Below are 25,665 nucleotides of genomic sequence, written 5' to 3'. Positions count from 1 at the left end.
CCCAGGCGCCCCTGGAGCCTACTTAAAAAAAAAAAAAAAAAAAGACGCTAAAGTAAGTGAGAGTCCCTTCCTTCCATCTCCCCCTTCCTGTTACCTATATCTAACCACTGGTTCCTTGTATATATATGTTTCGAGCTTTTCTATACATATGTTAATTCTTTGTGCAGATTCTGTATGTGTGTGTGTGCTACATATTCATATATGTCATTTTGTTATTTTTAACTTTATATCATTATGCACCTTGTTCTTCTAATTCAGGACCCTGTTTTAGAAATCTAAGATTCAGACAAACCATGAGAGACGATGGACTCTGAAAAACAAACTGAGGGTTCTAGAGGGGAGGGGGGTGGGAGGATGGGTTAGCCTGGTGATGGGTATTAAAGAGGGCACGTTCTGCGTGGAGCACTGGGTGTTACGCACAAACAATGAATCATGGAACACTACATCAAAAACTAATGATGTAATGTATGGTGATTAACATAACAATAAAAAATTTAAAGAGGAAAAAAAGAATTTATGAGTAAAAGACAAAAAGAGAGCAAGTGAACAAGTTAAAAAGTGAAAATAGAACAAATGTCACACGCACACTCCCCAGACTGAAAAATAAAATTTTGCTAATACTTTTGGTAAAAAAAAGAAAAGAAATCTAAGGTTCTACTTCCTATGGCATTTCATAGTATGAATTTACCATAATTTTATTTGATCATTTTCCTAGTAATGGGATTTTAGGTTGTTTTTAATTTTATAAATATTGCTGCAGCAAATATTTATATACACATATTTGTACATTTAGAGTACGTGTGGAATAGAGTGTTAGAAGTGAAATTACTAGGTCAAAGGATAATGTTCTTTAAAATGGTGATTATAGTAAAAATCGTTCCTTTAAAAGTTATTCTTCCAGTGGCTCCTGGTTGGCTCAGACAGTTAAGCTTCTGCCTTTGGCTCAGGTCAGGATCCCAGGGTCCTGGGATCGAGCCCCGCATCCGGCTCCCTGCTCCGCAGGAAGCCTGCTTCTCCCTCTTCTGCCTGCTGCTTTCCCTGCTTGGGCTCTCTCTCTCTCTCTGTGTCAAATAAATTAAAATCTTAAAAAAAAAAATTATTCTTCCAGTACCTTTCTCATGGATATGTGGGGATGTCCATTTTACTCTTATTTTTTCCTTTCATTCATGTCGTTTATTCAGGTCATTAATTTATTTGACTTTTGCCAAATTGATATGCCAAATGTATTTTATTATTTTAACTTAACATTCTTTGATTTTTATTGAGCTTGATAATTTTTAGTAGTATTTATCATTTATATTTCTTCTGCAAATTGCTATTTTGTATCATCCTTTGACCATTTTCTATTTATTTTGCTACAATATGTAGAATGTGTAATTTGTATGTGGTCAGGTAAGTTGCTGTTTTTTCTGTGATTTCTAGGTTCATGTTAGTTTTGAGAGGCCCTCACTCCATGATTATCAGAATGCGGTTTTTCTAGTATTTCAATAATTGCACTTTTTATATTTAAGTCTTAAAACACCTGAATTTATTTTTGTGTATAGCAAGAGATAGGAGTCCAGTTTTTTTGCCCCACCTGAATAGATACTTCTAAAAGGGTCTTTTCACCACTGATTTGAATTTCTATATTTATCATATTCTAAATTTGGACTCTTTTTTTTTTTTAAGATTTTATTTATTTATTTGACAGAGAGAGAGCGAGAGCAGGAGCACAAGCAGGGGGATGCGGAGCAGGGAGCCCGATGTGGGCTTCGATCCCAGGACCCTGGGATCATGACCTGAGCCGAAGGCAGACACTTAACGACTGAGCCACCCAGGCACCCCTAAATTTGGACTCTTTTATTCCATTGATATTTGTCTATTCATATGCCAAAAACATACTTTTCTAATTATTGTGACTTTTTCATGTTTGGTACTTGATATAGCAGTATATCCTTTTCATTAATCTTTGAAAAAATTTCCTTGGTTAATCATACATTTTCACTTCCAAATGTATTTTAGAATGCCCTTTGCATATTTTCTAGACAAAATTCACAATTTGTACAATGGGACAGCATGCCCTTTGCTCTTTTAGGTTGTGAACATAAGACTTTTTAGGATCTGATACTCTGCGCTTATGCAGCAAGGCTTTGACCATACCATCCTCTGACTTATTTCCTGTGATTATCGTCACTGACTGTCACTGCCTCTTACCTTTTCTCTTGGCTACTCTGTCCTCTCTAAGCTGCTTACCAACATGAGAAGCCACTTTATTGCCTTCTTTGCCTCTTCTCTTCAGCATTAGTGTATAGCATCTAACCTTTTGTTGCTCACACTAGCCAATCAGAATGGAAACTATTGTAGTACGGCAGGTTATGACTTTAGGTTTCTTCATTTTCAGCCCTTTCATTGTTGCTGGCTGCTTGGAGTGAACTTTACAAATGCCAAATAAACCTTTTTTTAAAAAAATCATGCTTTTGGAGCTATTTCATTTGCTCAGATTTACAAGAAGTCTGTTCTTAGACCTGAGGTCCTATTGGATAATTATTATGATAGTGTGTTTGTATCATGCACAATTTGAGATAACATACTTATTTGCTTTACTACCCTTCCAGCTCAGTCCTTAAATGTTGTAGTAGGATATACCATGTCAACATAATCAGACCAAGTTTGGAATTAACTGGTATGATTAACTATAGCAGTCTCTACTGTTGGATAACAGCTTCATGTAAATTCACATTTCTAAAACAGATAATTTTAAAAGATGATTTTTTTACTTTATTTGCATAAACGTCATCTTCCTATATATACACTTAACTCTGAAGCTCCTGCTTGATTTTAAATGCTTTTTTACAGAAATTGGAATTAACTGTTTTTTTGGAATATACCTAGTATAGTTCATTTTAAGCAGATTCATGTAGATTTCTCAATATTTTCCTGGTTTATCTAATTTTTGAGAATCATTTACTGAGGTAAGACAGTGGAAAAGTACAAAAATCCCATACCGTGTCTTTAATCTTAGGTACTCATTGAAATTGTTTAAATTTTTAAATAAGATTTTTTTCTGGTTATGAAAATATTTGTCTTTCTGATCATATTTAGGAAACAGAACATTGTAACAAAGTAAACATTACCTGCCCTGCTGCAAATTTAAAATGAAATTTCATGCAGTTATATGTGGGTTTGATTAATAATAGAATAATAGTTGATAGTGGATACTTAGTATTTGACTATTCTGTTCTAAGCACTTTACAAGTACTGACTACACCTCACAACTACCTCATTATTTAGTTTACCTCATTATCTCTGTTTTACAGATGAGGAAACTGGCACATGGAGGTTGAAGAATTTGCTCATCATCATACAGGCTAACAAATGTATTATGTGTGTATTCATAATAAATGATGAGATAGGACTCAAATTCTTAGAACATATACATAACCACTATCTTTATTGCCTTTGTATGTATTCATGTTTGCATGCCTCTATGTATCATCTTGCCTGCTTACCAGTTAATTTTAATGGAATAAAGGTTTCTAGAGGGATTATTCTAGGTTAGCCCTGGGATTAAGGGACAAACAAAAATAAAAGGGGAGATCCTTGTGAAATGTTCACTTTTCTAATTTAAAAAAACAGTTTTAAAAAGACTAGAGTTGTGAATTCATAGATATTTGTTCTACATTGTGAATTTCCTATTCTGGGAGAATAATTAGAGAATGATTACTTCAGCTGTTTAATGGATTCACATTCCATCTGACTCACAGGAAGGTTCCTTTCCAGGCGAGACTGACTTTGAGAGGAGGGTGTAACAGTGACCAAGGGTGGTAGGAACTCATTGTCCAGTTTCTTTACTTCAGTCCTTAAAGACCTGTGTAAGATTATCATGGGAAACCACAAATTATCCTATCAAAATGCAGTACCTGAAAATCATATTCAGCGCCAGGGAGATCAGTTCCAGTTATTGTCAGTGATCTGTATATTTAGCCACTGCCATGCCTGTTTAGTCTTGTCTTTGGCCTCATGACCACATTTTCCCCTGTTTTATTCTGTGAACTGGTCTTCTTTTTTCCATAATATGCTCTTACATTTCTTTTTCCTGTCCATCTGGCCAGGCTGTTTCATAACTTACTTGAGGATATGCTATCTTGATACTTGGCAGGCTGGCTGAGCTCAGGTCCAGCTTCATTGGAGAGGAATGGCCCAGCTCCATTGTGGCCCTTCTTTTGAAGACTGTTCTAGACAACTCTGGTTTGGAAGTGCAGTAGAAAACGTAGCTGCTTATTCCGGAAAATAATTGCTTAAGCAAATATAAGGTGGCTCTTTTCAGTTTTGGCTCTGGACACCACAAACTAGAAAATGTGAGGTGAGGTAGAATTTTAATCCTTTTTTGTCCATTCCCATTAAATTACTTCAGTTTCAGTGATCATCATTTCAGGCCTGCTCTAGTACAGTATGGCCTTAGAGGTTGTCCCACCTTCCACTGGCTCCTCCAGTTTATCTGCTGAGATTACGGTAATGTAATTGAAGTAGAAGCTCTGCAGTCACAGAAGCAAATGAGATGCCTTTGAAAGGTTTTAGGAACAGAGGAGAAATGTGAAAGATGTGGTATTTATATTGGGGATTCTCCTGTAATACAGGTGGATTTTTAGTGAAAGGAGGAATAATGGTAAAAAAATTTTATGTAGTATGTCTCTAATATTGCCAGGAGTGCTTTACGGAAATAACATTCATTGATTTGATGAAGGAAGTTAGTCTGTCTGTCTTATAAATATATTTAAGTTTGGAATTCTGTGTCATAAAAAAAGCATATGTATGTCCCTCTCCTATCACTGATTTTGGTGCTGTATAAGTTCTTTATATATTTTGGATACTAACCCTTTATTGGATATGTCATTTGCAAATATTTTCTCCCTTTCAGTAAGTTGTCTTTTAGTTTTGTTGTTTACTTCTCTGTGCAGAAGCTTTTTATTTTGATATAGTCCCAATAGTTTATTTTTGCTTTTGTTTCCCTTGCCTCAGGAGACGTATCTACAAAACTGTTGCTACAGCCAGTGTCAGAGAAATTACTACCTGTGCTCTCTTTGAGGAATTTTATGGTTTCAGGTCTTACATTTAGGTCTTTAATCTATTTTGAGTTTATTTTTCTGTGTGGTGTAAGAAAGTCATCCAGTTTCATTCTTTTGCATATAGCTGTTCAGTTTTCCCAACACCCTTTGTTGAAGAGACGGTCTTTTTCCCATTGCATATTCTTGCCTCCTTTGTCAAAGATTAATTGACCATATAATTGTGGGTTTACTTCTGGGCTCTCTGTTCTGTGTCATTGATCTGTGTGTCTGTTTTTGTGCCAGGGTCATGCTGTTTTGATTATTTTGTAGCATATTTTGCAATCTGGGATTGTGATACCTCCAGTCTTGTTCTTCTTTTTCAAGATTGCCTTTGCTTTGGCTATTCAGGGTCTTTTGTGGTTTCATACGAATTTTAGGATTTTTTTGTTCTTCTGTGAGAAATGTTGGTATTTTGATAGGGATTACACTAAATCTGTAGATTACTTTGGGTAGTATGGACATTTTAACAATATTTGTTCTTCCAGTCCACGAGCATAGACTATCTTTCCATTTGTTTGTGGTCATCTTCAATTTCTTTCATCAGTGTTTTGTAGTTTTCAGAGTACAGGTCATTTACCTCCTTGGTTAAGTTTATTCTTAGGTATTTTAATATTTTTGGTGCAATCTTAAATGGGACTGTTTTCTTAATTTCTCTTTCTGGCACTTCATTGTTGGTGTATAGAAATGCAGTGGATTTCTATACATTGATTTTATATCATGTGGCCTTACTTCATTTGTCAGTCCTAGTAGTTTTTTTGGTGGAGTTCTTAAGGTTTTCTATATATATAGAAATATATATATATATAGTATCATGTCATCTGCAGATAGTGAAAGTTTTACTTCTTCCTTACCAATCTAGATGCCTTTTATTTCTTGTCTGATTACTGTGGCTATAACTTCCAGTACTATGTTGAATAAAAGTGTAGAGAGTGGACATCCTTGTCTTGTTCCTGATCTTAGGGGAGAAGCTCTCAGATTTTGACCATTGAGTATGAAATTAGCTGTGGGTTTTTCATATATAGCATTTGTTATGTTGAGGTATGTTCCCTCCAAACCTACTTCGTTGAGGGTTTTTATCATGGCTGGATGTTGTACTTTATCGAATGCTTTTTCTTCATCTATTGAAATGATCATATGGTTTTTATCTTTTGTTGATCTTATGTATCATGTTGGTTGATTTGTGAATATTGGACCACCTTTGCATCCCAGGAATAAATCCCATTTGGTCTTTGGTGAATGATATTTTTAAAATATTGTTGGATTCAGTTTGCTAATATTTTGTTGACGATTTTTATATCTGTGTTCATCAGAAATACTGGCCTGTGGTTCTCTTTTTTTGTTGTGTTTTTATCTGGTTTGGTATCAGGGCAATGCTGGCTTCACAGAATGAATTTGGAAGCTTTCCTTCCTCTCCTATTTTTTTTGGAATAGTTGGAGAAAAATAGGCATTAACTACTTAAATTTTGGTGGAATTCACCTGTGAATTCCTGGACTTTTGTTTGTTGGGAAGTTTTTGATTACTGTTCAGTTTCACTGCTGGTAATCAGTCTGTTCAAATTTCCTTTTTCTTTCTTTTTTTTACATTTTTATTTGTTTTTAAAGGTGTTATTTATTTATTTGACAGATAGATAGAAAGCACAAGTAGGCAGAGCGAGAGGTAGAAGCAGGCTCTCCGCTGAGCAGGGAGCCAGACATGGGGCTCGATCCCAGGACCCCAGGATCATGACCTGAGCTGAAGGCAGCTGCTTAACCGACTGAGCCACCCAGGCGCCCCTCCTTTTTCTTTCTGATTCAGTTTTGGGAGGTTATGTTTCTAGAAATTGATCCATTTCTTCTAGATTGTCCCATTTGTTGGCATATAATTTTTCATGATACTCTCTTTAAGCCTTTGTATCTCTATGGTGTTGGTTGTTATTTTTCCTTTTCCCTTTTTTTTTTTTTAAGATTTTATTTATTTGACAGAGCGCACAAGTAGGCCCAGCGGTAGATGGAGGGAGAGGGAGAAGCAGGCTCCCTGCTGAGCAGAGAGCCCGATGTGGGGCTCGATCCCAGGACCCTTAACCAACTGAGCCACCCAGGTGCCCCATTTTTCCTTTGTCTTTTCTGATTTTGTTGAGTTTTTTTTTTCTCTCTCTCTCTCTCTTTTTCTTCTTTTTTATGAGTCTGGGTAAAGGTTCATCAATTTTGTTGTTCTTTTCAAGGAACCAGCTACTGATTTCATTGATCTGTTCTATTGTTTTTGTTGTTGCTGTTTTTTTAGTTTCTATTTCATTTATTTCTGCTCTAATCTTATTTCCTTTTTTTCCTTGGTTGTCGATTTTGTTTGTTCTTTTTCTAGTTTCTTTAGGTATACGGTTAGGTTGTTTATTTGAGATTTTTCTTCTTGATGTAGGCCTATATTGCTATAAACTTCCCTCTTAGGACAGCTTTTGCTATATCCCAAAGATTTTGGACTGTTGTGTTTTCATTTTTATTTGCCTCCGTGTGTTTTTTTTTATTTCCTCTTTGATTTCTTGGTTGACTAATTCATTGTTTAGTAGCATGTTTATTTAACCTCTGTATTTGTGTTCTTTCCAGATTTTTTTTTTTTGTGGTTTCTAATTTTGTAGAGTTGTGGTCAGAAAAGATGCATGGTATGACTACAGTCTTTTAATTTATTGAGACTTGTTTTGTAGCCTAATGTGTGATCTGTTCTGGAGAATGTTCCATGTGCACTTGAAAAGAATGTATCCTGCTGTTTTAGGATGGAATGTTCTGAATATATCTGTTAGCTCCATCTGGTCCAATATATCATTCAAAGCCACTGTTTCCTTGTTGATTTTGTGTTTGGATGATCTATTCATTGATGTAGGTGGGGTGTTGGAAGTCTCCTACCACTATTGTATTACTATTGATTACTTCCTTTGTGTTTGTTGTTAGCTGCTTTATGTATTTGGTACTTCCATGTTGGGTTCATAAATATTTACAATTATATCTTCCTGTTGGATTGTTCCCTTTATGATTATATGGTGTCCTTTGTCTTGTTACAGTTTTACTCTTTGTTTTAAAGTCTGTTTTGTCTGATGTAAGTATTGCTACCCTTTCTTGTCACTTTCATTTGCATGATAAATGTGCTTTTCCATCCCTTCATTTTCATTGTGTATGTGTCTTTAGGTCTGAAATGAGTCTCTTGTAGGAAGCATATAGATGGGTCTTGCTTTTTTTATACACTCTTGATTGGAGCATTTAGTCTATTTACATTCAAAGTAATTATTGACAGGTAGTTCCTCATGCCATTTTGTTACTTGTTTTATGGTTGTTTTTGTATTCTCAGTTTCTTTCTTGGAGAAGTGGTTCTTAGTGAATCTTTGGGTTATGGACACTTTTGAGATGCCTGATGGAAGCTATATAATTTTTTCCCAGAAAAATACATAAACATGTTATCAGTTTGCGTTCAGTGTCAGGGGATTCTTGGGTTAGCTTTACATACCTCTGTAACCTTTAAGAGCATCACTTTATGTCAGTTTATAGGTAATTGACAATACTGAGTTAACAGAAAATGCTAAATTTTGTACCGTACACTTAATATACAGTATTTCTTTGGAAAAAAAAAAGGTACACTTTCCACTTAACATTTATCCCATTATCTGGAAAACTCAGTCTTCATTCCTCAGGGGTACTGGGTTGTGAGGTGTTACCCTGCATTTGCATAAAATAAGCTACATTTAGCATTTTAATCATTGATGTCCTGGAGCCTTTTGTCCTGGTGAAATTATGAGCATCTCTTTCCATCTCTCTGTTCAGAGATTTCAAGTTGGTAGCCACGGTGGGAGTGTTTACAATGCTGAAATACCACCAATCAAGGCTTGCTCTCCCCTTTTCCCCCAAGCTGATTTTTAAACATTTACCAGCATGCAGCTGATTTTAATTACTCATTCAGCAAACATTTTTTTGAGTGCCTGTTGTGTTTGAGACACTGTCCTAGGTGCCAAAGATACAGCAGGGAATAAAAAGCATTTACTTAAGTGAACATCATTTTCTAAATCTTAAATTTTCTAATGAAAATGGTGAAGAATTGGGAGTTCCTTTTAATCAAATCATGGTGGGATATTTGGAGACAAAAGCAAATGGATTTCCTTACTGTAGAATCTTGAGAATCTTTTGATGTTTGTTGTTGTGCATTGTTAATCTCTAGGACGCGAATGTAGTAAATATTATTTTCAGTACAAGGAACTCTTTTTTTTTCCAGAATATATTTAATATCTTTCAGAAATACTATTCTGTTGCCGTGAGGCAGTCACATCCCAAGAATTTATGACTTAAAGCACATTTATAGGTGATTTTTTTTTAAAGATTTTATTTATTTATTTGAGAGAGAGAGAGAATGAGAGATAGAAAGCACGAGAAGGAAGAGGGTCAGAGGGAGAAGCAGACTCCCTGCTGAGCAGGGAGCCCGATGCGGGACTCGATCCCGGGACTCCAGGATCATGACCTGAGCCGAAGGCAGTCGCTCAACCAACTGAGCCACCCAGGCGCCCTATAGGTGATTTTAATTGTTTAATTTCCATGCTGAATTATTTAAATTCCATTTTTGGTAGGTATATATATTATTTCATACCGTTGTAGGGCTGTTGGCATTTTGGCCAGGACTGTCACGGTGTGGCACTTTATAGGCACAGCAGGACATTTAAAATCCTTGAGTCCTACCTGCCAGATTCCATTATCATCCCCAGTTATTAGTGCAAGCAGAATGCCTTCACACATTCCCAAACACCTCCTTTCTACCACAAAGGGCTAGGATCCTCCCTAATTACATCATTGCTATATACTACTTACGTTATTCTAGAAGTTACTCTTAATAATTTAATACATATATCTAATCTAAGACCTCACATTACTCACTAACTCTATACTCTTCCTAAACAATACAAGTTCCTTAAGAGCACTTTTTTTTTTAAGATTTTATTCTTTTTTAAACTAGGCTCCACGCTCATAATTTCCAAAGCCTTTTCAGAAAGTTTAAAGTGGGTGGGCCTCAGCAAGAGTCTCATTCATCACTGAGTCCTGCGGCCAGGGAAACGAGGTCCCTGATCCATCCAACACTGTGTGAATTGTACTCGACTCTCTCAAGTTCTCTAGCGGCTTAGGAGGACTATGAAATGAGACCCTGGAACCGGCAGAATGGCAGAACAACTGGCTTCCCTAGGGAGGAAAACATGTTTCTCGTTCGTAAAAGGGAGGGTTTTATGTGTATTGATGGGGACAAGGAGAGCATGGTCTCAAGGAGTCAGCCAGCTAAATAAGGAATTACAAAAAGAAGACAACATTCTCACCCCAGCTAACAGAAGACTTTCTTCTTTTCAGTTCTTTGCCCCCCGCCGTCCCCCCCCCAAGCCCCCAGAAAATGGTTAGTTTATCCTGGTGTGTGGCTGGGATTCCTGCAATGACACTCTTTGTATCTTGTCTCCCTGGTTGTCCTTTGTTTTCTGTAAAATAATATCTTATTTCAAAATGATTTTCTCTTTGCAAAGATAAATTAGATTAAAATAAATAAATGTGGAGCCTAGTGTGGAGCTTAAACTCACAACCCTGAGATTAAGACCTGAGCTGAGACCAGTAGTCAGACTCTTAACCTACTGAGCCGCTCAGGTGTTCCCCTTAGAGCACTTTAATGTCAATCACACCTTTCCGTTTATATGCCAGTTGTTCAGTATTTGAGTTCTAACTTTTAAAAAGTTTCATAAATTAGACATTATTATTGTTATTGGTCTCTGCAGTCATCAGTGTTTGTTTAGATTGACCCAAGATTGCCAGATTATTTTATTTTTCCTCCTTTTTGCCTTTAGGCTTTGAGTCTTTTTTTTTTTTTAAATCTTGAACTATACCTTTAGAAGAATATATTCCGTGCCTTTTAGTGGTTAAAGTCTGTCTTTGTTTGTCAAAGAATGTGGGTTTTTTGGTCCTATTTTTTGAATGATGTTTTTACCTAGGAATGCAGTTCTAAAGTGACTTAATTACTCTCGGCACAGTATTTTTCTGACCTTTATTATTTCTCTGAAAAGTCTAATTGTTCCTTCATAGGTAATCTGACTCCTCTCCTCTGTCTGGTTTTAAAGATCACCTCTTTGCCTTTGACGTTTTGCAGTTTCATATGATGTATCTGGATGTGGATTTCTTTTTTTTTTTTTTTTAAGATTTTATTTATTTATTCATGAGAGACAGAGGGAGAGAGAGAGAGAGAGAGAGAGAGAAGCAGAGGGAGAAGCAGGCTCCCAAGGAGCAGGGAGCCCGATGCGGGACTCGATCCCAGGACTCTGGGATCATGACCTGAGCCGAAGGCAGACGCTTAACCATCTGAGCCACCCAGGCGCCTGGATGTGGATTTCTTTTTTATTTATCCTTCTTGGGACTTTTAGTGTCTCCTGAATACGAGGTCTTCTGTTCATTCTGGAAGATTTTCAGTGTCCCTTGAAATATTGCTGTTTCTCCATTTTTTTTCTATTCTTCACTTCTGAAATTGTCATTAGGCGTATGTTAATCTCTTTCATGAGATGAGATGATTTAAGAATGATTTTAAGATGTCTCAATCTCTTTCATCTTTTGTTTCTTTTTATTGGTTCAGATCTGTCATTTGGTTTACTAATTCTTTCTCTGTATCTCCTCCAATTAGGTTTTTAATTTCAAGGATTATGTATTTTTTCCCAGAAATTCTTTTTTTTTAGAAGATTTTATTTATTTATTTGACAGAAAGAGAGTTCACAAGCAGGGGGAGAGGCAGAGGAAGAGGGAGAAGCAGACTTCCCGCTGAGCAGGGAGCCCGATGTGGGGCTCGATCCTAGGACCCTGGGATCATGACGTGAGCCGAAGGCAGCCGCTTAACCGACTGAGCCACCCAGGCGCCCCTTTTTCCCAGAAATTCTATTCGGTTCTTTTTTTCCCCCTGTCTCCCAAGTCATTTTTTTTGGTCTCATTTCTGGCGTATGTTATATATTTTTTTAAGATTTTATTTATTTGACAGAGAGAGACACAGTGAGAGAGGGAACACAAGCAGGGGGAGTGGGAGAGGGAGAAGCAGGCTTCCCGTGGAGCAGGGAGCCCGATGTGGGGCTCTATCCCAGGACCCTGGGATCATGACCTGAGCCCAAGGCAGACACTTAACGACGGAGCCATCCGGGCGCCCCTCTGGCCTATGTATTTAATATTTTTTCTTATTTCTGTAAACTTTTAAAGCACACTTAATTGTAATTTTATGTATTCTCTATCTGTTAATTCCAGAATTTTAACTTCTTGCAGATGTAATCTGTTTTTTTTAATAGCTTTTGCTGCTGTGGTAGTTTCCTTTTGGTTTGATAATTTTGTTTTAATCTCATATTTGGCTAATAGTGATATTTAGGGATTTCCTGGGATCACATGGGTTGAAGGTGTGTTTGACTTCACACACAGAATTTGCTTCTCTTTCTAACAGGTGTCTTTCATTACCACCAACCCAGAAACAGCTTAAATTCATTTATTGGCTTGAGGCTCCTTGTCCTTGCAAGAAGTGTGTATTTATATTTAACTGAGAACAGGCTTGCAATAATTTTCAGCGGACCGCATTCCAATGAAGGCCTGATTCATACAGTTTTTTTTTTTTTTTTTTTTGCTGCCTTTGTCAGTGGACAGACATCCCCCCCATACAGGCCTACCCGTTCACTGAGGGGTATGGCTTTTCAAGGGCATTGCCGGTTTTATGCAGTGGTCTCAATTCCACCTTTTATCACATCTAATAAAAATCAAAATTCAAGTTTCTTTCTAGATTCCAAGTTTAAGCTAAGATCATGACTTTAGTTCTTGCTTACCACTCTGATTTCATTAAATAAACACATTCAACAGATAGTTTTGATTAATTACTGTTTCCTCCTTGTTTTTGCTGCCTGTGGATTTCTTGTGAGTTGAGCAGTGCATTTAAAAGAAGATTTACTGTATCTTATCTGCCATATCTAGGTATTTGTAATGGGAGGATTCTCATATTTCATCTAACATATTTCCAAAAATAAAACCTCAGGTAATTTTTATATACACTGGAGTTTGAGCACCACTGGGCTAGAGATACTGTTGCTGTTGCTTCTGTAGTGGGAAGTTGGAATTTGGTTACCCAAACCCTTGTGTTTTCCCAAACTCAATGCCACTGGTAAGTTTTAACTACATTATTAGTTAAATTGACATTTATAGTCTGCCATTTAAAAGTGTTAGTGATACAGAACAAGCCCATTTTTGTTTAGATTTTGTTTATTTGACAGAGAGGGAGAGCACAAGTAGGCAGAGCGGCAGGCAGAGGGAGAGGGAGAAGCAGGCTCCCCACTGAGCAGAGAGCCCAATGCGGGACTTGATCCCAGGACCCTGGGGATCATGACCGAGCCAAAGGCAGATGCTTAACTGACTGAGCCACCCAGGCGTCCCTGAACAAGCCCATTTTGAATCCTAAATTAAAATTTGAAATATAATTTATTGATATGTTGTCTTTTTTCACAGATTATTTTCCACTATATTCAATCATTAAGTGCATAAAAAAGTTAGGATGATAATCTCAATCTGTTTTTTTTCCTTTTTGAAATGAGTATCTTATGGGGCACCTGGTTTGCTCAGTCGGCTGAGAGTCAGACTTTGGCTCAGGTCATGATTTCAGGGTCTTGGGATCAAGACCTCCATTGGGCTCCGCACTCAGCAGGGAATCTGCTTTTTTAAAGATTTTATTTATTTATTTGACAGAGATAGAGTGAGCACAAGCAGGGGGAGCAGCAGAAATAGACCCACACAGGTATAGCCAGCTGATTTTGACAGAAGTGAAAGGCAGTTCAATGCAAGAAGGATAGTGTTTTCAAGAAATGGTTATTAGAACAGTTGGACATATTCATGCAAAAACAAAAAACAAAAATCTCAACCTGAGTGCCCCACCTTAAACAAAAATTAAATCAAAATATATCATAAAAATAAATTTAAAACTTGTTTTTTTTAGAAGAAAACATAGGAGAAAAATCTTTGACTTGGAATTAAGCAAAAAGGCTTTGGACATGACACCAAAGCATAATCCATAAAAGAAAACAGTTGATAAATGGGGCTTTATCAAAAGTATAAACTTTTGCTCTGTATATTAGTTTGCTAGGACTGCCATAACAAAATACCACAGACTGGGTGGCTTAAACAATTGAAATTTTATTTTCTCACAGTTCTGGAGGCTGGAAATTTAAGATCAAGGTGTTCAGGTAGAGTTGGTTTCTCCTGAAGCTCTCTCCATGGATTGCAGGTGGCTGTGTTCTCACATGGCCTTTTCTCTGTGTGTGCACATCTGTGGATCCCTTCCTTTTCTTATAAGAACACTAGCCCTACTGGATTAGAGTCCCCACCCCCCATATGTCTTAATTTAACCTTAATTACTTCTTTAAAAAGCCTGTCTCCAAATACAGTTAAATTCTCAGGTACTGGGGGCGTTAAATGAATTTTATGAATGAGTGCACACAATTCAGTCCATAACACTCTGGGAATGGCACTATTAAGAGAATGAAAAGACAAGCTATAGACTGGGATAAAATATATTTGCAAATTAAAAACCTGATAAAGAACTTGCATCTGGAATATATAAAGAACTCTCAAAACTCAACAGTAAGAAAATAAACATCCCAATTAAAACATAGAAAAAAAGACTAGAACACATTTCACCAAAGGATAGCAAATGAGCATATGAATAGATGTTCGACATCATTAGCCATTAGGGAAATGCAAACTAAAACCACCACGAGATACTATTACACACTTGTTAGAATGGCCAAAATTGAAAGTACAATACCAATTACTGGCAAGGATGCAGAACAACTGGGACTGTCATACATGCTGCTGGACATGAGCAGTGGTATAGCTACTGTAGAAAGAGTGTTAGTGTTTTACAAAGTTAGACATATACTTATAAGACCCAGTTTCACTCCTGGGTATTTTCTTTTTTATTAACATATAATGTATTACTTGTTTGAGGAGTATAGGTCTGTGATTCGTCAGCCTTACACAATTCACAGGCTCACCATAGCACATACCCTCCCCAATGTCTTATCACCCAGCCCCCCATCCCTCCCACCCCCCCTCTACTCCAGCAGCCCTCAGTTTGTTTCCTGAGATTAAGAGTCTCTTATGGTTTGTCTCCCTCTCTGGTTTCGTCTTGTTTTATTTTTCCCCTCCCTTCCCCTATGATCCTCTGCCTTGTTTGAGAAACAGTTCCTCATATCAGTAAGATCATATACTTGTCTTTCTCCGATTGACTTATTTCCCTTAGCATAATACCCTCTAGTTCCATCCACATTATTGCAAATGGCAGGTTTTCATTTTTTGATGGCTGCATAATATTCCATTGTATATATACACCACATCTTCTTTATCCATTCATCTGTTGATGGACATTTAGGCTCTTTCCATAGTGTGGCTATTGTGGACATTGCTGCTATAAACATTGGGGTTCAGGTACCCCTTTGGATCATAACATTTGTGTCTTTGGGGTAAACACCCAGTAGTGCAATTGGTGGGTCGTAGGGTAGCTCTATTTCAGCTTTTTGAGGAACCTCCATACTGTTTTCCAGAGTGGCTGCACCAGCTTGCATTCCCACCAACAGTGTAGGAGGGTTCCCCTTTCTCTGCATGGTCGCCAACATCTGTCGTTTCCTGACTTGTTAATTTGAGCCATTCTGACTGGTGTGAGGCAGGATCTCATTGAGGTTTTGATTTGGATTTCCCTGATTCCGAGTGATATTGAGCACTTTTTCATGTGTCTGTTGGCCATTTGTATGTCTTCTTTGCAGAAATGTCTGTTTATGTCTTCTGCCCATTTCTTGATTGGATTATTTGTTGTTTGGGTGTTGAGTTGGATAAATTCTTTATAGATTTTGGATACTAGCCCTTTATCTGATATGTCATTTGCAAATATCTTCTCCTATTCTGTCAGTTGTCTTTTGGTTTTGTCGACTGTTCCCTTTGCTGTGCAAAAGCTTTTTATCTTGATGAAGTCCCAGTAGTTCATTTTTGCCCTTTCTTCCCTTGCCTTTGGAGATGTTTCTAGGAAGAAGTTGCTGCGGCTGAGGTCGAAGAGGTTGCTGCCTGTGTTCTCCTCAAGGATTTTGATGGATTCCTGTCTCACATTTAGGTCTTTCATCCATTTTGAATCTATTCTTGTGTGTGGTGTAAGGAAATGGTCCAGTTTCATTCTTCTGCATGTGGCTGTCCAATTTTCCCAACACCATTTGTTGAAGTGTCTTTTTTCCATTGGACATTTTTTCCTGCTTTGTTGAAGATTAGTTGACCATAGAGTTGAGGGTCCATTTCTGGGCGCTCTATTCTGTTCCATTCATCTTCACTCCTGGGTATTTTTTTGACCTGTACTCAGATGTTCATAGCAGCTTGATTCATACTTGCCAAAAACTAAAAGCAGCTAGTATGTCCTTCCACTGGTAGTGGATAAGCAGTAGTATATCCATACAATGGAATACAATTCAGCAATGAGAAGGAACAAACTAATGGTAAAGGCAGCCACTTGGTGAAAAAAGACAGTCTCAAAAAGTTACATATGAGTGATTTAATTTATATGAAATTCTTGAAAAGACAAAACTATAGTGGCAAAGATCCAGTCAGTGGTTGCCAGGAGTTAGGGTAAGGCGAGAATATAACTTCCAAAGGAGCTTTTGCAGTAATGGAACTTCTTTGCTTCTGGCTGGTGATGGTGGTTATACAAATTTATCCATGTGTTAAAACTACCAGAACTATATTTTTTAAATTTGATTTTTTCCAGTTATAGGCTAAATAAATCCTGGGGATGTCATGTACAGCATGGTGACTACAATTATATCAATACTATATATTTGAAAGGTGCTGAGAGAATAGATCTTAAAAGTTCTCATCACAAGGAAAAAGAATTTTTAAGCATGTGTGGTCATAGATGTTAACTAAACTTATTGTAATCATTTTGCAGTATATACATATATCAAATTATGTTGTATACCTAAACCTAATAAATTTTAAATGTAGTTATATCTCAAAAAATTACAACTCCCTGGGCACCTGGGTGGCTCAGTTGGTTAAGCGACTGCCTTCGGCTCAGGTCATGATCCTGGAGTCCCGGGATCGAGTCCCACATGGGGCTCCCTGCTCAGCAGGGAGTCTGCTTCTCCCTCTGACCCTCTTCCCTCTCGTGCTCTCTATCTCTCATTCTCTCTCTCTCAAATAAATAAATAAAATCTTTAAAAAAAAAATTACAACTCCCCAATTTAAATATTTTATTGCATACACAAAATTCATTTCTTCAGTTGTACTAGCCATATTTCAGTTGATTGATAGCTGCATGTGGCATGGGGCTACTCTATTGTACAGTGCAGATGTAAAGCATTTCCTTCGGTGCAGAAAGTTCTATTGGACAATGCTATTTTAGAGTGGGGGTCAGCCAGTTTTTCCTCTAAAGAGCCAAATAGTAAATGCTTACAGGTATTTCATATGGTCTCCAACTTAACTACTCAACCATTGTATTGTGAAAGCAGCCATAGACAGTACCTAAACAAATGAAGATGGCTGTGTTCCATTAAAACTTTATTTATAAAAACAGATCTGTATCAAATAAAAAACCAGACTCTTAACTATAGAAAACAAAGGGATAGTTACCAGAGGGGAGGTGTGGGGCAGGGATGGGTGAAGGGAATTAAGCGTATACTTATCATGATGAGCACTGGGTGATGTATGGAATTGTTAAATAACTATATTACACACCTGAAACTAATGTAACACTATATGTTAGCTATACTGGAATTTAAGAAAACGGACATGTTTACTGACCCCTATTAGAGAATCTGGCCTGTACCTTTTTTTTCATATCCGCTCAGGGTTTACTGGTAGAGTGACTTTATACTTTATCATCCAAATTAAGTAGAAATTTAATTTTGAGAATGAAAGTGGGCACTATTAAGAATTCCGCTAGGACAGTGGCATAAGCTAGGAGTGTCCTAAGCAAACCAGGGACAGAGGTAACTCTATCAGTCTTCCTGTATATTTAGTTGCCCTGTGGTAGGCTCACACCCAGTTCAAGTAACTGTATTAAAGCAATCAAAACTATTCCTTCAGCAGGGGCTGTGGGTTATCCACTTCCCTCTGAAAGGGAGTATTTATATGGGAGGCACCCTGAGGCTTGGCCCGCCGTATACACTCAAAATAGCCTGTGTTTTCTGTCCCTGTGCCTTTGCTCATGCTTTTCTTCTTTCTATGCTCTTTCCCATTGCTCTTCCATGTTTGTTGTAATCCAGCCCATCTTGCAAACATCTGCTTAAATGGTAATCTCCTTCATAAAGCCATCCCTGTAACACTCTTTTCAGACTTAGAAGTTGGTATTTATATTTTATAAAACTCAGATGGCATTAGTGCCTTACACCAGGTCCCCAAACCTGGCTGAACATCAGAAACACATCAGTAGCTTTAAATACAGATCCATCCATGGTTCCTGTCTTAAATCTTTTGGTTGAAAATCAGGGGTGGTTTTTCTTGTTACCGTTTTGTTTTTAAACTCCTAATATTCTTATATAACTGGCCAGCTGGTTTAGTATTTGGAATCTGTTAATTTAGACTTACATTATTTGATATAAACACTGACTTTTAGTATTAGAAGGAACATTAGAAATAGTCTTTTTCACTTTCTTGTTTTTAAATTGGGGGGAAGGAATTGGGAAGAAGACAGAAGGGAAATTATGTGCTCAGATCCCACTGCTAGTTACTGGCAGAGCCAGGACTAAACTTTGTATATCTTCACTCCCATTTCTGACCCTTTCTTCGTATTAATGTTGGACAGACCCTTCTAAGTAGTAAGCTTTGAGTACAGTGTTTGGTACATAATCGATAGATTATTTTTGGTAGTGACTGCCTCTAACTCACTTTATATTGTATGGTAGCACACTTTTTGCCTCTTAATGATTGCTTCTTGATGATGTTGTTTACTCCCACTCTCACACTCAAGGAATACTTTTCTGATAGTTGGAGATAATGCAGTAGTCAGCATGAAATCAACTCAGAAAAATTCTTTCCCAAATCAGTTCTAATACACATGGCTTCTAAAAGGCTTGACTGAACCCAACTGACTTCTGGGACAGCTTTGAATCATGATAGGTTGCAAGAGCTTCTCTAAACTGAGACCGATTCTAGATCTGCAGGACTTTCTTAACCAGGCCCACTCCCATTTGGGAAAGGTTACCCAGGATCTTTGGGAGTGTATGGGTGTGGGATGCCTAAACCAGAGTAGCAATAGGGAAAAGGCTTGTGGGAAGTGATAATAACCTATGCTGTGCTTTAAAGGATTATCTGGGAGTTGGGCCCAGGAAGGAGTTGGGGCAAGCATTTGTCTAGGCAGTATGTTCCAAAGAGTAAACATGTGGATAGCTTTGGGAAATGGCAAGTTGTTTATTTTGGCTGCAGCATAAAGTGCAAATTAGGAAATGACTGGAAAGACTGGGGCAAGACAGTGAAAAGTTTTATTGTTGAAATGCTATATTTCTCAACTAGATATCCATGTGCAAAAGAATGAAATTTGAGTCCTACTGGACACCATATAAAAATTCACTCAAAATGGATCATAGACCTAAACGGAAGAGGTAAAATTATAGAACGCTTAGAAGAAAACATAGGGAAAAAAATCTTTGTGACCTTGGATTAGGCATTGGTTTCTTAGCTATAATACCAAAAGCAAAGCAACACAAGATAGACAAATTGGACTTGATTAAAATTAAAATCTTTTGTGCTTCAAAGAATACCATCAAGAAAATGAAGACAGTCCATAGGATGGGATTAAATATTTGCAAATCATGTAACTGATAAGAGACATATCAGGATCTATAAAGAATTCTTCTGGGCACCTGGGTGGCTCAGTTGGTTGGGTGACTGCCTTCAGCTCAGGTCATGATCCTGGCTGGAGTCCCAGGATCGAGTCCCGCATCGGGCTCCCTGCTCAGTGGGGAGTCGGCTTCTCCCTCTGACCCTCCCCCCTCTCATGTGCTCTCTCTCATTCTCTCTCTCAAATAAATTTAAAAAAAATTAAAAAAAAATTCTAAGTCAGCGATAAAAAGACAACACAAAAATGGGCAAAGAGGTGAATATGACATTTTTCCAAAGAAAATATTCAAATGGCCAATAGGCATATGAAAAGATGCACAACATCATTAGTTATTGATGAAGTGCAAGTCAGACCACAATGAGAGATAACACTTCACATCCACTAGGATAGCTAAAATAAAAATCGTAACAACAAACATTGGCAAGGATGCAGAGAAATTGGAACCCTCACATATTGCTGGTGATAATATAAAATGGTACAGCCACTTTGGAGAAAAATTTGTCAGTTCTTCAAAAAGCCAAACGTAGAGTTACCATGTGATTCATCAGTTCTACTCTTAGGTCTGTCTGTACCCAAGAGAATTGAAAACAAAAATGTGTACGCTAAGGGCACCTGGGTGGCTCAGTTGTTAAGCGTCTGCCTTTGGCTCAGGTCATGATCCCAGGGTCCTGGGATTGAGCCCCGCATCGGTGCATCAGGCTGCCTGCTTCTCCCTCTCTCTGCCCCCTATTCCCCCCTCGTGCTTGTGCACGCGCTCTGTCTCTCAAATAAAATCTTAAAAAAAAATGTGTACACTAATGTTCATAGAAGCGTTATTTGTAATACCTAAAAAGTGGAAACAACCTAAATATCCTTCAGCTGATAAATGGATAAACAAAATATGTATTTCCATACAATCGAGTATTATTCAGTAGCGAAAGGAGTCAAGTACTGATACATGCTACAACATGGATGAACTCAAAAATGTTCTGCTTGGTGAAAGAAGCCAGTCACAAAGAACCATACTTTGTATGATCCTATTTATATGAAATATCCAGAATAGTTAAGTCCATAGAAGTAGAAAGTGGACCAATAGTTCTCAGGGACTGGGAGGGGGAGGAATAGGGAGTGACTGCTAACTGAGTGCTCTGGGCTTTCTTTTTGGGGTGATGAAATGTTCCAAAGTTAGATAGTAGTGATGGTTACTTAGCTGTGAATATACTAAAACCACTGAATTGTATGCATTGAAAGGGTGAATTTTATGGTATGTGAACTATATTTCAATAAAAGCTATTATGACAAGTGCTATATTTAGTGAAAAATTTAAATTTTCTGACAAGGAATTTGAATTTTGTCTTTGCAATGATATATATTCCTGAAGAGTTTTCAGTTTAAGAACGACATGATCTGAATATCATTTTCAGAGCAAATGAAGAACGGTGGTCAAACCAGTGAGGTGGCAGAAGATGCCTAGGTCTAGGTGCTTAGAATATTTATTCTTAGTTTTCTGCCCTGAGCAAGTCTGAGAATTTTATATTATTGATACTGAATTAAAAATTTTTAACTTTAGGGGCACCTGGGTGACGCAGTTGGTTAAGCGTCTGACTCTTGGTTTCAGCTCAGATCATGATCTCAGGGTCCTGGGATCGAGCCCCATGTTGGGCTGCATGCTCTTTCTCTCCCTCTGTGCCTTCTCTGCTGCATATGTGCGCGCTCTCTCTCTCAAATAAATCTTAAATTTTTTTTTAACTTCATACATGGTGATATTTTACATTATTTACCTTGGTCTCATTTTCTTCCTAATAAATTGCTCTAGGTGATTGCTAAAAGAATAGTAGTTGCAGGGGTGCCTGGGTGGCTCAGTCGGTTAAGCGTCTGTCTTCGGCTCAGGTCGTGATCCTGGGGTCCTGGGATTGAGCCCCGCATCGGGCTCCGTACTCATTGGGGAGTCAGCTTCTCCCTCTGTCCCTCACCTCTCTCTCTCTCAAATAAATAAATAAAATCTTAAAAGAATAGTAGTTGCAGAGCATAGGAGATACTATTAATTTTTATATTTATCTCAGTGAATAATCTTGACCATTTTAAATTTAGAGACAGCAAAATATGATTTAGCCAGAATACCAAGATTATTGATGAATCATGATGCTTTAAAGACTTTTCATTAAGGGCTCCTGGGGTGGCTCAGTTAGTTAAGCGTCCAACTCTTGATTTCGGCTCAGCTTATGATCTCTCAGGGTTATGAGATTGAGCCCTGTGTCAGACCCCACACTCATAAGGGAGCTTGGTGGAAGTTCCCTCTCTTCCTCTCCCTCCTGCCCCTTCCCACTCTCTCTCTGAATAAATAAAAAGTAAAATCTTTTTAAGAAAAGCATATAAGACTTTTCATTAACAAACATCTGGATTTTGATGCAGAAAAGTTAAGTTTTTGTTATTTTTCTTCCCTTTTTGTGAATTACCTTAATTCTGTCAAATAAGTTACGTACTGGAAAATATTTCAGTAGGTAAAAAAGAGCAGTAATAATTTTGGCTGTTTTGTTTTTTTTGTTCCTACTAAAGAACCATAAGTTTAAAAACTCTTGTTATCCTCAAGAAAATTCTAGACTGATTTAAATTTTTTTAAAAATTCTATTTGTAAGTCAAGCCTATAGTAAATATTGACTTTAGTCTGATAAGTGCTACTGATAAGTCACTTACTGTCACAGTTTTTCTGTTAAATATGTGCTGGTGTTAACTATTAGTAAATCTATTTTTAGAAGAATAGTACATTGTGTACAGTAGCCATTTTGGACACTTTGTGTAACTTGTATTGTCAGTAGTGCCCTCTTGTGGTCAATTAGGAACCAAATTTCAGCTATAAAAAATAAAAAAATCATCCTGGCTTTCTAGGAGTTCATATTATCTTTGCTCTTCTATAGTGGAAATCAGCCATACTCTGACTTTCTTTTCAGTAAACAGAAAACAAAACCATGGCAAGATTTTTAAGTGGAGAATTGGGAATTGGGGAGAGTAATGTCTTATTTTATTTGGAGAAGTACTAAAAAAGATGAGGATTAGAAGACATTGTATCTAGGAGGAGCCTAACAGGGAAAGTTCATGAAGTGTAAGGAGAGGCAAGTAGTTGTGATAGTGTTTGAGGAGATTTATGAGTCATGTTTATGTGATATACCTGAATATTTTACAGGTACACTCTGTTCCCCCCTTTTACAAAATGCTTCCAGATTGATGTTCTGATTTTATTTCTCTTTCATTGTGTGTGTGTGGTCTCTTCTCATCCTAGGGAAGGGAATGAACACTTATCTGGCACTATATTTGAAATGTGTATCTCATTTAATGGAAATTAAGTTTAGTTTGAAATAACTGTTCAGATCTGTTTTGTACTGCCAATAGTAAGTTGGCCATGATAAGCGTTCATTGGTTATGGGGATTTTTTCAGAAGGAATGAATTTTCCCTGCCAATTTAATTAAAATTTTTTTCTTAATTTGTATTGGGAGATCTTTTTTAAAAAAATATTTATTTATTTAAGTAATCTCTACACCCAATTTGGGGCTGAAACTCATGACCCCAAGATTTAAGAGTCGCATGCCATTCTGACTGAGCCAGCCAGGCTCCTTGATATGGTGGAGAAGTTTTCATATCTTTGTTCTTCTTTGAGTAAGAAGGTTAAATTTTATATTGCAGCAGTGGCTGTGTCCCATATCTACCTTCCTAGATTGTTACCTGACATTTTTAATGCCCCAATATTCTTAGAAGGATTCCACTGTTAATGCTGTTACATTCCTTGTGGGTGATTCATTGATCTGCACCAGTCCATTAATAAGAGTATTGTGGGGTGCGTGGCTGGCCCAATCACTGGAGTGTGCAACTCTTGATCTTGGGGTTGTGAGTTCAAGCCCCATGTTGGGTATAGAGATTACTTAAAAATAAAATCTTAAAAAAAAAGAGACTGTTGCAACTAAGAGTAATTCTGCCCACAGGACTGTATCTTTCTGTGATCAGGGAATTGTATATATTGATCTTTATTGCTTGATATGAAAATCAAGTTTCAGTTAGCAGTTTAAGTATTATGTAACAATTATAACAGTTTGAAGTATTTTGAAAGTTCTGATCCAATTGTAAAACATTTTAAGTTGACAGTTACTGCCATTTTCATACAAATTGAAAAGACAGCTTCTGCTTATTTATACATAATTACAGTTGTAAATACCAGCAATCTAATATTATGGATAGATTTTTTAAAAATATTTTATTTATCTGTTTGTGGAGGAGGGGCAGAGGAAGGGAGAGAGAAGTAGACTCCCCACTGAGCAGGAGAATGACGAGGACTCCATCCCAGGACCCTGGGATCGGGACCTGTGCTGAAGTCAGATGCTTAACTGACTGAGCCACCCAGGCACCCCATATTCTAAGATTTTTAAGTTTAACAGTTTAAGGCTAGTTTATCAGTTCAAAATTTTAACTCACCTTTGAATGAATGACAGTAGAGTGTAATGCTTAAAAGCTCAGATTCTGCAGTCAGGCTTCTTGGATTGGAATCTTGCTGCTATGGCTTACTAGCAGTATGGCCTTGGCACGTTTTTTAACTTCTCTGTGCTTCAGTTTCCTCATATGCAACATGGATATAATAGTTGTACCTACCTCATAAGACTGTTGTGGGAGAAATAAATTACTATAAAACATTTAGAACAGTGCCTGGCACATACAGAAGTCTGTGTGTGTTGTTATCTTATTACTACCTTTATTAAATTTACAGTTGAATTAATGTTGACATTCATTTTGAAGAATATACTGTTTTGTAAATAGAAACCCCTTCTACAATTCTTGCTTTAAAAAATATTTCTGTATAACTGAAAATAAACAGTAAACTAAAATTATATTTCATAAAGTTTTTTATGAAAGCTCTTTTTCACAGTTGTCTTTTCTTCTCTTTTAGGCACGGAATGTTAACACTGGTGAATTGGCAGCGATTAAAGTAATAAAATTGGAACCAGGTAAATTAAAATTTGATGTTTCTTATTGCCGTAAGCACTGGTTAACTTTAAAGCTGATTTTAATGATGTTTGGTCAGCATTCTCTGATTGTTCCTAACATCTTCTGGAAAATAGAACTGGGGTCTACTCTTTCCTCCTCCTCTTCAAGACCTGTAGAAACCTGGCTCAGTTCTTCCTTGAAAAATAACTTGTAATTGGGGGAGGGAAGCGAACTTGCGAAGAGACTTTGTTCCTTCTGAACTCAGTTGAGCTAACTTGTCACCAGTCACTAGTGGTGTTTTTCCAGGTTGACCCTATCTTGCGGTCAGAGGGCAGTGTGATGCAGGGGAAAGAGCTAAACTGAGATTGGGGTGCTTGGGGCCCAGTTCTTTGTGTTCTACACTCTTGCTGTGTGAACTTGGGCAAGTAACTTTGCTGAGCCTCAGTTTTCTCAGTAGACCTAGCCCTCACATTTTATGTGTCATTAATACTGTAATAGTAGTTACCTTCCAACTTGAGCAGCTTGTTGTAGAGCCCCTAGGATGACTCTCTATTTTTTTTCTGCTTCACCTGTATTTTCTCTCTGAAATCCCCTACCCCTTGCAAAATCCCTGTCTTTCTGAGTAACTCTCATAATCTTGTTTATTCTCTCTTAAAAGTCCTTTCTCTCTTTCTCTTTTCTGCCACAAGCAAGTATTTGTGCTAGTGTCTAGACTGAGAGTTCCACAGTGATGGTAGTGGCTTTCTGATGGCTTCTTCCACTACAAACTGGTGATACAC

At 37.4% G+C, this 25,665-nt stretch overlaps 1 protein-coding gene across 3 annotated transcripts in view; it reads left to right on the top strand.

Annotated features, from left to right (window-relative positions):
• MAP4K3 (mitogen-activated protein kinase kinase kinase kinase 3) overlaps window positions 1-25,665 on the top strand; it is a 185,700-nt gene that overhangs the window by 39,393 nt on the left and 120,642 nt on the right. For all 3 annotated transcript variants that reach the window (XM_027621089.2, XM_027621088.2, XM_027621090.2), the window contains exon 2: window positions 24,849-24,906. In XM_027621089.2, the coding sequence (XP_027476890.1) occupies window positions 24,849-24,906 (58 nt within the window). The remainder of the gene's footprint in view (window positions 1-24,848; window positions 24,907-25,665) is intronic.

The sequence above is a fragment of the Zalophus californianus genome, chromosome 8, assembly GCF_009762305.2.
Source record: "Zalophus californianus isolate mZalCal1 chromosome 8, mZalCal1.pri.v2, whole genome shotgun sequence".
NCBI lineage: Eukaryota > Metazoa > Chordata > Mammalia > Carnivora > Otariidae > Zalophus > Zalophus californianus.
Note: the sequence above shows the minus strand (reverse complement) of the source record. Positions and strands in the feature narration are given on the sequence as shown.